Source organism: Protopterus annectens, chromosome 17.part0 (genome assembly GCF_019279795.1).
Source record: "Protopterus annectens isolate FY-2018-M chromosome 17.part0, PAN1.0, whole genome shotgun sequence".
NCBI lineage: Eukaryota > Metazoa > Chordata > Ceratodontiformes > Protopteridae > Protopterus > Protopterus annectens.
The window spans coordinates 577,054,079-577,069,170 of NC_056751.1; the positions used below are offsets into that span (position 1 = coordinate 577,054,079).

Below are 15,092 nucleotides of genomic sequence, written 5' to 3' on the forward strand. Positions count from 1 at the left end.
TGCAGTAATCATAACTTGTACCCATGACTTTTCATAACATATTTTTATTATGTTAATATGTTTTTCTTCTACACTATATGCTTCTAAAATCTGCCATATTATTTGTGGCTCACTTTATCAAAAGCTTTAGCTACATCACATACTACCAATCTCACTTCTTTATTTTCTTTCAATATCATCTCCGCTACATCTTTCATAATAATTAACACCTCTTTTACCTCTCTTCCTTTTATACCATAAACGCCTTCTTCTACTTCTTCATTTAAATGCTCTCTCCATCTTTTTGTAGTATTTCATAAATATTTTATAGTCAGTATTCCCTAGTGTTCTAGTGTTCTAGGCCTCCATTTTTTATTTCTTTTCTTTTATACTTTTCTATATAACTTTTATCACTCCACAACAGATTCTTCTTCCATTGCACCTTACTTCATCCATTCATTTAATATTTTTAAAACTACTTTCCTTTTATCTTTATTGATTTACTTGTAATACTCATAATTCATGTATTATTTTTTCACTTTCCATTCTTCTTTGACATCCAGTTCCTCATTTGCATACATTATTTCTGCAAAAGTTTCTACCACTTCCAAAATATCTTCTTGTTTGTGTTTTGTTCCCTATACTATGTAAGGTATAATCCATTCTCCCTTCTCTTACTTTAACTTCTTTTACTAAGGATAAACCTCCTCTTTCTTTCCCTTCAGAAAAAAGCTGCCTATAAAACATAATGTTTACATTTTCTTTATTCTTTTCATATATCTTTCTGTTTCCTTTAGTTTGCATCTTCGTTTCATCTCTTTCTCATATTTTGTATACTTTCTTTATATTCTATCTTATTTCTTTTTTGTTCTCTATATTAATAAATGTATTTTTTATACTTCTGCTTCTTTATTTAATCGTTCTATAACCTTTCTTTTTCTCTTATCATTTCTAAACTATTCAGTTAATTTCATTAACACATGCACAAAAAAAAACAATCTTTTTTTGTAGTGGGCAAGTCCCCCACAAAAAACCCTGCAAATTATATTTACCAACTCCATGATGGCTCTACAGTGGGAAAAGGAGAAACTTCCCAGTCCCTACCTTTTACAGGCATGCACAGAAACAAACCTGGCAATGTTCATTCAGCTGATTTTTGATTAGCTGTGACAGCTTTATATCTGTGTGATGTTCACACCATTCAACCACCTCAATGACGCTTGTTTATATAGTTGCAGTTCCTTTGTTTGAACATTCAAAATAATTATTTTACTGCTGGCTTCCATCTGTGTGAGACTACAGCACAGCAGTATGCAGAAATTTAGCCTTTTCCTGCTGTTGTGCAATCTCAGAGTCAGTATATAATTAGCAGGGACATGGGTGAAGTGTATAACCGCTTTTTAACTATTTTTCACATTGTTTTGTGTTTCAATCTTTTTAAATTGATGTCTTGCTATTCAAACATTTGAGTGTTGTTTCTTTAGGTTATCATATGTATGTATGTGTATGCATATATATATATATATATATATATATATATATATATATATATATATATATATATATATATATATATATATATATATACATATGTGTGTGTGTGTGTGTGTGTGTGTGTGTATATTTATGCCTATTTGTATATTATGTCTTCAGAGGAATGACCATTTTCTGCATTAAGTGAAAATATCTTTCTGCTACCAAACAATATTTTGAATCCAGTTTTCAGAATAAATTTCCTTCCCATAACTGAGCATTTTGTCTATATTTTTGCTATTCCATTGTATAAATACGTTGTTGATATTCTGTGAAAAAAATAGTTTGGACTGCCAGCATTAAAAACTATCAGATGAATTCAGCCTTTTTAAGAACTTCAGTAATTTGTTTATTTATTTTCTGAGTTCTTTTATTGCTCCCTGTATCATCGTGTGGCCTTGTACTTCTGTGCTTCCATCCATTGCAAGGTCTACCAGCTCTCATAAAAATTACAATACTACCATTTCTTTACAGTAAGCTTTAATTATGATAGTTGCAATTTACAGATTAAGAATACATTTTTTTCTGAATGTTGTCCTTCCCACCGGCCCCTGTTCCTGTTTCCACACCTGCCAAATCCCAGATCCCCCAACTGGTCCTTCCAAGTACCCCCCACTGTAGTGTGACTCTTCTCAAGGTAAGTCTTTAGGAAAGTCAACCACAACAGTAGCTCCTTTTTGGTCCCAGGGAGCATGGGATCCCTCAGGTAATTATGTGAATAGAGCTGGCTGGCATCATCCTTAGGGTAGCCAATCAAAGTTCCTACATTAGGTAGTGGCTAGCACAATGGCATGAGAGATGTTGTCACCACCCTCCTGTAATCTAAGTGGATAATCTGTGAGTCTCCTGGTCTTTCCCAAACCACACTCATAGGTTCATAGGTTCATACTAGGCTATCTGCCCTAGGGCATTTATAAGCCTAGCCAGAGTGTGTTTGGCTTTTGCCACCCATTTTAAATGAATTTTGCTATGCCCTTTTTCGAGGTTAGTATACTGTGCCTCTGTCTAACAGTGACACAGAAGTGATACCCAGGGTAAACCTACTATCTCCCATCCACTCATCAAGATTCTTTTTGAAGAGAGTCAATGAGGGACTCTGCCTAACCTGGACTGGGATTTTATTCCAGAGTGAAGGGAGCCTCTGGGTTATGAATCTGTCCCTCCAGCATGTCCTATTTATTTCAGTGCTGAGGTTCAAGTCTCTAGAGCACGTAGCTTGATGGGATTTGGATTTTCTGAGGTGCAGCATGTCCATTAATTCCGGGTTGGTCATGGCTTTATACGTCAGGCACAGATCGCCTCTGAGCAGGCGGTATGCCACTGAGTAGAGCTGGAGTTTCTTTAACTGGGCAGCATATGGCATCTGTTTGAGCCCTTTGATCCTCTTGGTGAGGTACTCTTGGGGTCTTTCCAGTTGCTGCAGGTGTCTGGTAAGGTACATCCCAAAAGGGGCATTGTACTCAATTATGGGCCTGATGAGGGATGAGTAAAGAGGCACGATGACCTCCCCTGATCTAGATGTGAATCCCTTCATGATTAGGTGGGCTATATAAAATGTTTTTCTAACCACTTTGGCCATGTGGTTGCCAAATGAGAGATTGATATCAACTTGGGTCCCCAGGTCCCTAATTACTTCTTCCGTACTTAATCGATTACCACCTATGTGGTAATTTGTGGGCACTTTGTTTTTGCCAAAGGGGATGACTATACACCTTTTGGCGTTTAGCTTGAGGCCATGGCTCTGACACCAGTTGTCTGTTTCTATGAGGCCCTTTTGTAGGATGCTTGTGTCAGCTGGAGAGTCGATTATGGCGCCCAGTTTGCAGTCATCTGCGAACTTGGTCAGCCGCAGTCCTTCCGTGTTAGCCTGTACCTCCGAGAAATATATACCGAACAAGAGAGGTCCCAGGACTGAGCCTTGTGGGACGCCACTTGTAACTGGTTTGGAGTCTAAATGGCTCCAGAAATTCTAACCATGTGAGTTCTGTCCTTGAGCCAGTTTGCAACCCATCTAGTGACATAGGGGTTTATATTTAAGCTGGTGAGCTTATCTATAATGCCCGAGTGGGGTATTGTATCGAAGGCTTTTGCAAGGTCCAGGTAGGCTGTGTGGACCACCTTCCCCTCGTCAATGGCCTTGGTGACTGTTTCAAAGAAATTGACCAGGTTTAAGAGGCAGTCTCTGCCCTTAACAAAGCCAAACTGGGTAGGATCCAGTGTCTGTAGGTCCCCAATATTTTTATTTATGAGGTCCATGATGATCCTTTCCATAGCTTTGCAGACCAAGCTAGTCAAGCTTATGGGGCGATAGTTTCCAGGATCCATTGAGGCACCACCTTTGTGGAGAGGGACCACTGTTGCTGTACGCCCCTCTTTGGGTAGATATCCTGTAGTAAGGCTGAGATTGAACAGTAGTTTTATGTTTGGGTTTAGTTCCTCTTGGAGTTCATGTAGGATGCAGCCCGGGACACCGTCTGGTCCCATTGATGCTGTGTTTCCCATTAGGAGAGCTGGTCATTGGCCACTTCTTTCTATCTCTTTCAAATGGCCCCACCTGTGGCTCAAGTTCATTTCCAAATTTGGGTTGCCAGCAATGCAAATGGACACCATGTCTCTGCTATGTTGGGTCAAAACACTTCAGAAAAAACATGTGTTCCAAATATATACATTGCATTTGTTGTACACAATTAATATACTAATCTAAACATTTTGATACATTTTTTTCAAGCGTGGAAATCATAATGCAAACGTAACCAATTTAATTTACAAGTGCTGAAGCACATCAGGAAAGTAAGCATGGACTTAACTTTGACAACTCAGCTTCTTTTCTTAAATAATACAAATGATGGCTGCCACTCTGCTGAATCTGATGCAATAATGCAGCCATGCCTTTTGGCACATGATGTGTCTGGGTTAGTGGATACTGGAAAACACCCTGCTTTGCAGCTTGGCAAATGGTTGTGGCCAAGTTCACAGTATAGACATTGCTTAACAAAATATTCAGTAAGCAGTAGAGAATGATTGTTTCTGTTTCTTGTGACTGTTTGTTGATTTTAACGGTACTACAGCACTTGGCCACCATCCAAATCAATGTCTGTAACTGACAATTGTTTGGCAAATATCATTAGCTAGACTTCATTTGCAGAAACTGCCTTTTAGAATTATGCTTGGTAGTGACAGTATTTGGAAATCAACACTGACATTAAATACCTTGTCTGATAACCCATTATGATGAATTCTGAAATGCAGGTCTCTGTTATTATCATCATAACATTAATTTTTTTCCAAAAATTACTTATGCAGTCACACACAGTCTTTATCGAGGTGATGTAGAATTGTATTCTAAAATAACGCTCAGTGAGTGCAGCATTTCTGGTTTCATTTTAAAGTACTTCGAATCAGTAATGCTTATGGCAACATTATGACATGAAGTAATGACAGTAATCTCAAAACACGTGTAGTCTTAGATTGGTTATGTCCCATAGCATTTATTATTCACTCTCCACATTCGTGGTGAATTAACTAACTTGATGCTAAAAAGTCATTATAATGTTACATTGTGCCCCTAGCAACAGGTTTCTTTTCTGAATTCTGATAACAACCACACCCCCCCTTCCATTACAGCATTTTACACAGAGTTTAAACTTTGAAATCTCTGGAATCCATTCAACTCTTCTTGCAAACCCCTCCCAGCTCTCTCAATGCTAGGGAGCATCTAATCCAAAAATATATCTACCTATATCTGTATATGTTTATCTATATCCATCTTTATATATATATATATATATATATATATATATATATATATATATATATATATATATCTATATATATATATATATATATATATACATATATATATATAGATATATGTACATATATATATATATATATATATATATATATATATATAGATAGATATACATATATAGATATATCTATATATATATATATATATTTTTATATATATATAAATGTGTGTGTGTGTGTGTGTGTGTGTGTGTGTGTGTGTGTGTGTGTGTGTATGTATGTGTTTGCTCATGAAATATATTTCATATATAATAGAAATACTTTACAATTGGATGGTTAACTTTCATGAATGAATATAGACAGATATGAATATCTATATCTATTTTTATATATATATAAATGTGTGTGTGTGTGTGTGTGTGTGTGTGTGTGTGTGTGTGTGTGTGTGTGTGTGTGTGTGTGTGTGTGTATGTATGTGTTTGCTCATGAAGTATATTTCATATATAATAGAAATACTTTACAATTGGATGGTTAACTTTCATGAATGCAGTGCCAGTTGTCATAATGACTGAATCACCAAGAACATAATTGTATTCCATTAAGATGCACCTGCCCTAAGCTGGCATTTTTTCCATTCTGCAGGCTCCCATGCTGTTATTATTATGACAAGCTCCTTTAGAATTATGTGGCTTATGCACAATATTTAAACTTCTGTCACACCAATAGTAGTTCCCCATGAAAAGTAACTTTTTTTCAGTAGAGGAAATTGTGTGGTTTCTTTTTCATAACAGCGAATTTTGAACCATTGGTATTAGCATGGTTCGAAATGGGGACGTAAAATTGTTTTCACTTTTGACAATATATTTCAGTAACATGGATAAACAATCAAGTGCACTTCAGTGTTATGATAATATATATTTATATATATATATATATATATATATATATATATATATATATATATATGTATATATGTAACGTAACAAAAATGCATGACTAGATGCTTACATTGTTAATTGACACTATACCTCGCACAGTTCAAAAGCTAGATACACAATGACTTTGTACTTGCTTAGATAATAGGTAAAAAGCACCAATCGCAATAAAAGATGCAAACAACGCATGTACCACTGTTCACATTACTGTCATTGAATGTGATCTGTTTTAAGTGCTCTTAGATTAAAGCCTTTGCTGTAATTTACATGGCTTTTAACATGGAAGATAGTAAAGTATATATATTGCTTGTTATCGCTATATATAACTGAGGTCTAATGAAACTCTGAGAAGGGTGAAAGTGCTCATCTCTTGTTTTAACTTAGGAAACCATGGTTTAAACAAGCAATACCAGCTTGAATCCTGTTTTCTTTTTTTCAGTAAGGATGCAAAATGATCTTTGACATGGATCTTGCATAAGAACAGTCTAGTTTAATAATTTGTATGCTGATATCAAGAGTAATTGTTCCTGTACAACTAGTTTTCCCTTTTTTATAGAATATAAATAGGAAGGCACGATGGCAATTGGTAAAAGAGGTACAAAATAGAAACCATAATGAAACAGAAGTGGGCACTTTCACTGAACAATGCCTTGCATAGTAATATATTTTTAATACAAAATTAAAAAGTAAAAAAAAAATAGATGCTTTAAGACAATTTGAAGCATGTTCCTAGACTAGCATAAAATGTTATGTAAAAGTAATGCAATGAAAACTGTACTTAAATTCTGATTGTTCTTATTCCTGCTATGAAATAACAGAACACGGATGCCCCATGATTTAATAATATGTGCTGCCACTGTGGTTAATAAGAGATCTTGAGTCACAAAGTGCATGCATAATAGAGCATCCATCCTGCCAAATCATAGTTTTCACACAGTCTGTGCTTTCTGGTCCTAGCATTATTAGCTTATCTACGGTGTACAAAAATAAGTACCTTTTTATATTTAACATCTCTTGTCCGTTAGTTAGCTGTATTTCAGTATTGCAGATATTTAGTTAGTAAGAATGTACATACTACCTGAAAGTTTTCTACAAAATATCCAAGTTAATGTTTATTTATTGATAAAATACATTCCAATGAACAGAAACTTTTTTGTCTTCTACACATTAATTAAAATATGCTCCATGACAAGATCCTGCCAGTGTAATTTCATAATAAAGTTAAACAAAATAGCTTTCCTCGTTAAAACTGAATGTAGTGTTTTTTTATTGGACCTAAATCAATGCTGCTTGAATCTTACCTTGTCATTCATGATCCAGCTATGACCGTGTCTGTAAGAGTAGAAGGGAAATCTGAATTAACATGCGGAATGCTGTCAGTGCAAGTGCAATACACATACTAATGTTCCACTTCCTATTCTGATCAAAATATATAGAATTAATTAGAAGGATGTCCTGTTCTTCACAAAATTGTGTCACTGGTTTAGCCCTGTATCTAGAAACGCTCCACTTGGTCTTAGGCACAGTCTTATTTAAAAAACATTGCATATTATTGTTCTCTTCTTTACTTCATTAAAAGGAGACTAAAATAAGGGGTGAGATGGTGCAGGCAGTGAACACATGCCAGCAGTAACATTAATTATACTGCATTAAGACACACTAAGCTCTCATTCAGCTTTTGGGACATTAGCTAGTTCTAAAATACATAATCCTGAGTGTGATGGACAGTTATTGTTTACCATTAGCCTGGGTATGTAGGACTGTCCATGTCAGTCAACACCTGCCATTTTATTGTCCCTTGCACCCCTGTGGTGGGCACAGGCTTGTGTGCTGCCATGAGGTAACTGTTCTGACACCATGTCATAGTGCAGCAGCCATGAGCATGTGAGCCATGTGCCCTGTTCCTTGCACCTGTATCCACGTGCCCTGTTCCTTATACCTGTATTCATGTGCCCTGTTCCTTGCACCTGTATCTATGTGCCCTGTTCCTTACACTTGTATTCATGTGCCTTGTTCCTTCCACCTGTATTCATGTGCCCTGTTCCTCCCACCTGTATCCATGTGCCCTGTTCCTTGCACCTGTATCCACGTGCCCTGTTCCTTATACCTGTATTCATGTGCCCTGTTCCTTGCACCTGTATCTATGTCCCTGTTCCTTACACCTGTATTCATGTGCCCTGTTCCTTCCACCTGTATCCATGTGCCCTGTTCCTCCCATCTGTATCCATGTGCCCTATTCCTTGCACCTGTATCCATGTGCCCTGTTCCTTATACCTGTATCCATGTGCCCTGTTCCTTGCATCTGTATCCACGTGCCCTGTTCCTTATACCTGTATTCATGTGCCCTGTTCCTTGCACCTGTATCTATGTGCCCTGTTCCTTACACCTGTATTCATGTGCCCTGTTCCTTCCACCTGTATCCATGTGCCCTGTTCCTCCCACCTGTATCCATGTGCCCTGTTCCTTACACCTATATCCATGTGCCCTGTTCCTTAAACCTGTATCCATGTGCTCTGTTCCTTGCACCTGTATTAACAGCACAATGTGTAATCCTTGAACTGCAGATTCACTATCCCCACTAGTCTGCCCTCTTGTCAGTGTGACTGACTATGCAGCATTGTGAAGTCAGTCACATAGGAGGCCTGTAATTCAGCCTGCTTATTCCCTGTACCCTGCCTGGATGCCATCTCCAACAGAAATTCAAGATGTTCTGTCTGTTCCCTGGCTTTCTGCACACACACCTCCAGGACTGCAACCTGTCCTGCCTGTTCTCTGAGCTTTGGCTGGATGCCAGTCACCTTCAGAACTCCAGCTTTTCCCATGTGTTCTCTGTGTCTTTTCAATCTGAGCCCACCCACATCCTGCCAGACCCCTATGGTCAGTGCTTGTGTTAATACACACACACACACACACACACACACACACACACACACACACACACACACACACACACACACACACACACACACACACACACAGGCTTTGCACATTACTTTTTGTTTATTTACAGTGCTACTATTCCACACATTGTGCCAGTTCAACTGCATTTATATCCTCTATTGTTTTTTGTAGTACAATAATTTACTCCAGCTATTGATTTATATTAATTTGCTAACTGTTGCCTCTCCTTTTGGCACCTATCTTAATAAAGTGTACTACATCATTCTGGCCATTGTATTTGTGTCTTGTTCTGTTCTCTTTCTTACTCCTGTTTTAATTATGTTACATGAAGCCACGGTGGTGCAGCACTAGCGTTGTTGCCTCACGGCAAGAGGTTCTCCCGTTCGATTCTCGGCTGGAGCGCCTTCTGTGTGGAATCTGCATGTTCTCCTCATGGTCGAGTGGTGTTCAAAAGTCATGTGTAGAATGAGCATGCCTTCGTTTAAGGTTGGGCATCGAGCTGGCACCTTGGCACCATAAAAATCTATTGCCAATCATTAGTGGACCGGAGTTCCGCTGTGGAGACCCCTAACTGGGAAAAGCCAAAAGAAGAGCAACAACAACATTGTTGTTTAAATTTTCTCCATTTATTTTTATTTTTTCTGTGGGATCGGCTATGGAACAGATGGCAATGAGGCAGCAGTCCCCATGCTCTATATTAGCCATCAAGCAGACTGCTAGATTTCTAGCAGTCCATGAGTTTATCTGCCTATACAGTGATGGACATCAGCATGTGGAAGGTGACCTAGAGGGCTTTCTGGTGGTCACTGGTACATCTTGTTCAGTGTGAGGTTCATTGGTTGGTGAGGACCAAGGTGGATCCATGGCTCATTGTCTAGATAACTAGAGTTATCTCCTCATGTGGCTAGTAGAGTCTCATAGCCAGCTGGTCAGATCATTAGGCCACCAATGTCTGATACTTCCCATGAAGTTAGCCACAGAGGTGACTGAATTTTGTGGGGTTCCCCTCTGGGCCAGCTTGGCAGGCTGTCCTCACTCCAGCCTGTTCCCCATCATACTATTCCCCTTCCTTATTTGTTATTCTTTCCCCCCTGTTTGTAGTCCAGTCATCCTAAACATCAGTTGTTCACCTTCTGTTTGTCTGCATATCTTCATTGTAGCCTCCCTTTTTCTCAGTAGCTCTCGTTAGTCTTTGTTTGTGTTACATGTTTGTATGTCTGCCTCTGCTGTATCCACATACCCTCCTTCCTCCCCACAACTCTCTCATGCTCCTTCCCTCTCTACCCTTCTTCTAATGAAAAATACATAAATAAAATGGGAACCTGTTGCAAAATAAAATGTACCCTGCTTTCCTCTCCCCCTCTTTTATTCCCATTGTCCTTCTGTGTGTTTCTCTGCTTGCATGCCTTCCCTTTTGTGTGTCCTATCACCCTTTCCTTCCCAGTTATAAAATAAAATTAGTTGGCACGTTGTTGGGTAGCCCTTGTATGGACTTTCAGCTGCTTCAGTGTAAAAGTGAAGGAGCATAGTGTTATGCATACCTCCTTCATGCCAATGTCCTCAGGTCATGTGCCCCTCATAACATGGTCCACTCACTTGCATGATGACTTTCATTTTTGCAAATGCAAGGCTTTGTTATGCAACCTTGTCCCAGGCATCTCCACACTACATTTGTATTTATAAACAATAAAGTCAGCACTAAAAGTTGTGAGTCCGAAATGCTCTTTTATTAACATAAAATTACATAAAAATTGAGCACTTTCATCAATAAAACCTTGACTTCATCAGAATCAACCTGAAAGCCACAAAACACCTTCTTAAATACTGTAAAATAACCAATAGGTTGCATAGTTACCTGTCAAGAGGTTAATAAATCCATTAAACAATAAAAATTTTAAAGGAAAAGTTTTTCTAAAATATAACAGCAACATTTAGAAAATGCAATAACAAGTTATTGGGAAATCCCAAACCAATAGGGAAAATATTGTTGTCTGAAACACTTTTTTATATGTTAACATTTCTCAGTATTTATTTATTTATTTTTATTTATTTTACATTTGTTAACCGGGATAGTCCGACTGGATATATGTCCATTTTCAGCGGAGGCCCGGGGAGAAAAGCTCCAAGAGTAGTACATTGCAACACATAAGAAAAGGCAAAAAATCAACAAACAATTCGGTTACCTGAAAAAGTAAGAAATACAATTTGCTAAAGGATATCATTTACAAGAAGAAGTCAGCAAAAAAAACTTAAATATGTAGTTATTAGAACTATGTGATACTATCCTATGAGATTATTAGTTAGATGAAGGACATAGGTAACTAATATATATATTGGTGTAGGAATTAGCCAGGCTTAGTACAGTAGCAAGACCTTTTTGAGCCCAGGTATAGTTTGAGCTTGGATTTGAAGTGAGACAGGGAAGAAATTGAGGTTAACTCAGGGGGTAATAGGTTCCAGGCCTTACCTAGGGAGTTTGACAGGAGGGAGTCGCCGGCTTGGTTGTTGGTTTTATAAGTCTGGATGAGGACCTTGTTGGAGGAACGAAGTGGTCGTGGATTGTTATACAAGGTAATTAGGGGTTTGAGTGAGGGAGTGTTATCAGGGGTGTAAATGATTTTGTGGGCTATGATCAGTTGGTTGTATAGCACGAGACTAGGAAGTTCTAGCCATCCTAGCTGAGTTAGGTTAATGCAGTGATGTGTCCTAAAAGGGAGGCCGGTGGCAAATCTGGCAATGTGATTATAACAGGTGGTAAGTTTATTTAGATTGGACTTGTTGTTATTTAGAAGGAGAGGTGACGATACAGAAGAGAAGAGAGAAGGTGGAACGGGCAATGGCTACCTTGGCTAGGGAGTTAAAAGTTCTTTAATCTATACAGTGGACCTAGTTTTTTGTTAATGGTTTTGATTAGGTGGTTGACGTGCAGGTCATATTTTAAGTGGGTGTCAATGGTGACACCTAGAAGTTTAGTGGAAGGGTCAGGAGAGATAATTGTGCCATCTTTGGATTTAATTATGAAGTTGATGGGGGTGGATTTTAGTATAGGTAAGAATATAAGCATTTTGGTCTTTTTGGGGTTTAGTAGTAAGCGGTGGTTGGATAGCCAGTTTTCTACAGTGTTAAAGGTAGTTTGGGTCTTTAGCTGTAACTCTGCAGGGGACGTGGCTGAACATATCAAAGTTGAGTCATCTGCATATTGAATGCAGTTGACATTAGGAATGGCAGTATGTAGATCATTTATGAAGATGGAGAATAACAGAGGGCCTAGAATAGACCCTTGAGGGACACCCAGGTTAGTTGGTAATAAGGTGGACAGTTTTGAGTGCCAGAGTACAGCTTGTTGTCTACCACTTAGGTAGGATTCAAACCATTGAAGAGATTTGGGTTCTAAACAGAGTGGTCTTAGTGAGTGGATTAATAGTTGGTGATCCACCATATCAAAAGCTTTGGACAGATCCAGGAATAGAGCGGAGGAGAGATGGTTATTATTACGATAAGAATTAATGGTGTCTGAGAAGGCTAATAGGGCTGTAGTGGTGCTATGGTGAGGTCTAAAGCCATGTTGGGTATCTGCCAGGAGATGGTTGTTAATTAAATGGTTCATGAATTGCTTTTGGATACATTTTTCCATTATTTTGGCTAGGGGAGAGTATGGCAATTGGCCTATAGTTGGATATTTCGGTAGAGCCTCCCCCTTTGTGTAGAGGGATGACATAAGAGATTTTCCAGATATTAGGAATTGTAGCTTCAGTTAGCGAGCTATTTATAAGTACTGAGATAGGATAGGCAATGGCGTCAGCTGATTTTTGTAGATATTCAGCTGGAAGTTGGTCAGCTGCAAGAGTGGTAGGTTTTAGCTTTTGAGTAGGGTGTGTATAAATGAGGTGGCAATAGGTTGGAAGCTAAAATGTGGAAGATTAGTAGAGGTGGAGCAGTTTGGGCTGTATGTGCTAGGTGGCAAGTTACTTGCTAGGGTTTGTATGATCTCAGTGAAAAAGCGATTAAAACTATCTGCAACAGATTCAGATGGTTTGTCAGTGAGGGCCTGAGGTACAGGGGTAGTCTTTTTTCCAGGGTGTATTAGATTATTTAGTCCTGCCCAGAATTTTTGAGGGTTTTTTTGGTGAAAGGACTGTAGATTGCTGAAGTATTTTTTTTTGTCAAGTAGTACAAGTTTTTTTGTTTCATTCCTTAGTTGCCTGTATACTATTTGATCCTGAGGGAGTTTTGTAGTTCGGCTTAGAGCCCATGCTTTGTCTCTGAGTTTAATTTTGAGCCTGGTCTCATTCGAGAGCCATGGTGCCATTTTTGGTTTTGTTTTTTTAGAGCGGATGGGAGCATGACTGTCTAGAATCTCCAGAAATTTTTTGTTAAAATACATTACTGCTTCATCTAAGGGGAGGTTTTTAAGCATTGACCAATTGCAGGATTTTAGTTCAAGTTGGAACTTGGTTACGTCAAAATTCTTTTTGTTTCTGACATATCTTAGTAGTGATTGGTTGTGGTTAGTTATTTTATGCCTAATTATGTATGTGAGATGATGATCACTAAGACTATCAGAGAGGGTACCATATGTATACATGTTGGGATGGTTATTTATGAGCACCCAATCAAGTATACTTTCTTTCTGGTGGGGCTTGCTAGTTCTAGTTGGGGTGTTAATGACTTGCTTGAAAGAATGCAAGTTAATGTGGGTGGTAGGGGCTTCAGAGGAACAGTTGCTCCAGTCAATATTAAGGTCACCTAGAATTATGGTCTCTTGGGGCTAATGGGTGGATATCCAATATAGGATGTCTTCAAGTGTGGTTATATTGTTACCTGGGGGGATGTACATGCAGATTATATAGATGTGTTTGCTGTTATTTAGTTTCAGTTTAGTAGCTAGGATTTCAGAGTTATTGGACTGAGGTGGCTGAATAATGTCGGTGGTTACAGTCAATTCAGATTTGTATAGAACCGCAACTCCACCCCCTTTTCTGGATGCTCTGTCCAGCCTATGTATGTTATACCCAGGGGGGAGTATTTCATTGTCTGGAGTACAGGGTTTTAACCAGGTCTCTGAGAGACACAAAATATCAGGGGCTAGATCAGCAAGGAGTGCATGAAGTTCATGCACTTTGTTATTAATACTACGGATGTTGAGATGACAGGTTAAGAGAGAGTTAGGTAGGTGAGGAATAGTATGGGTATAGCTTTGGTTGCTGATAGGGAGAGAAGATTTATTTATGTTGTTAGGGCCAGAGTTAGGGTGTATGTCCCCGTCAATTAACAGGTTAAGTCTTAATTTAGATATAAGTTTCATAAGTTTATCTATTATTTTACTATAGTGTTTGAGTCTGGGACTAATTTTGCTAGGGTAAGTGCGTTGGGAACAGGAGCATGATGTGAGCAATGGCTTGGTATTACTGGTGTGAGTAAAGTGGGTGTGTTTATTATCAGGGTTACAGGTCTGACCATATGAGGCATGAAGTCCTCCAAGAGGTTGTGTTTCATATAAGGTAAGGAGGTATGGGGCTAGCAAGATGGGTATTAGTATGGAGTACCACATGTTTGTGGGAATAGAAATTTCAAAGTCCACAAGCAGTAGTAGAATTGGGGTTTGAGGAAGAGATGGTTGGGTTTAGAGTATGTTAGCGATCCACTAGAGGGAGTAGTTGCTATAAGAGTAGGTGTGACTAGAATAAGGAGAGCTAATTTGTGAAGTGGGAAGATGATTGGAGCAGAGTGGTGTGGGGGTGGCTATGGGGTTATAAATTCAGATGTACTGGGGCGGGTGGGAATAGGGGCAGGGAGGATGGAGCGCTACACCTTCAACAAATTAAGCTGTTTGTAGCTCAGCTAGGTGAGTAAACTTGGCTGTAAAGCATGAGGTGAAAGTTAAAATATTACCTGGAATTATAATATTCCGTATCTGGAATGAAAATATACAGCTAAGGTTATGGGAGGAATCAGGTACTTGAGGGAAGTTAATTTGGTGTACCTTGGACCCGC

The 15,092-nt window shown here is 38.6% G+C and overlaps 1 protein-coding gene across 1 annotated transcript in view; it reads right to left on the reverse strand.

The window, feature by feature from the left end:
- The window catches only part of LOC122791840 (C-X-C chemokine receptor type 3-like), a 98,581-nt gene extending 91,008 nt beyond the window's left edge, over nt 1-7,573 (reverse strand). The window contains exon 1 of the mRNA XM_044059801.1: nt 7,499-7,573. Within this exon, the coding sequence (XP_043915736.1) occupies nt 7,499-7,510 (12 nt within the window). The 5' untranslated portion in view covers nt 7,511-7,573. The remainder of the gene's footprint in view (nt 1-7,498) is intronic.
- Nucleotides 7,574-15,092: the final 7,519 nt, after the last annotated feature.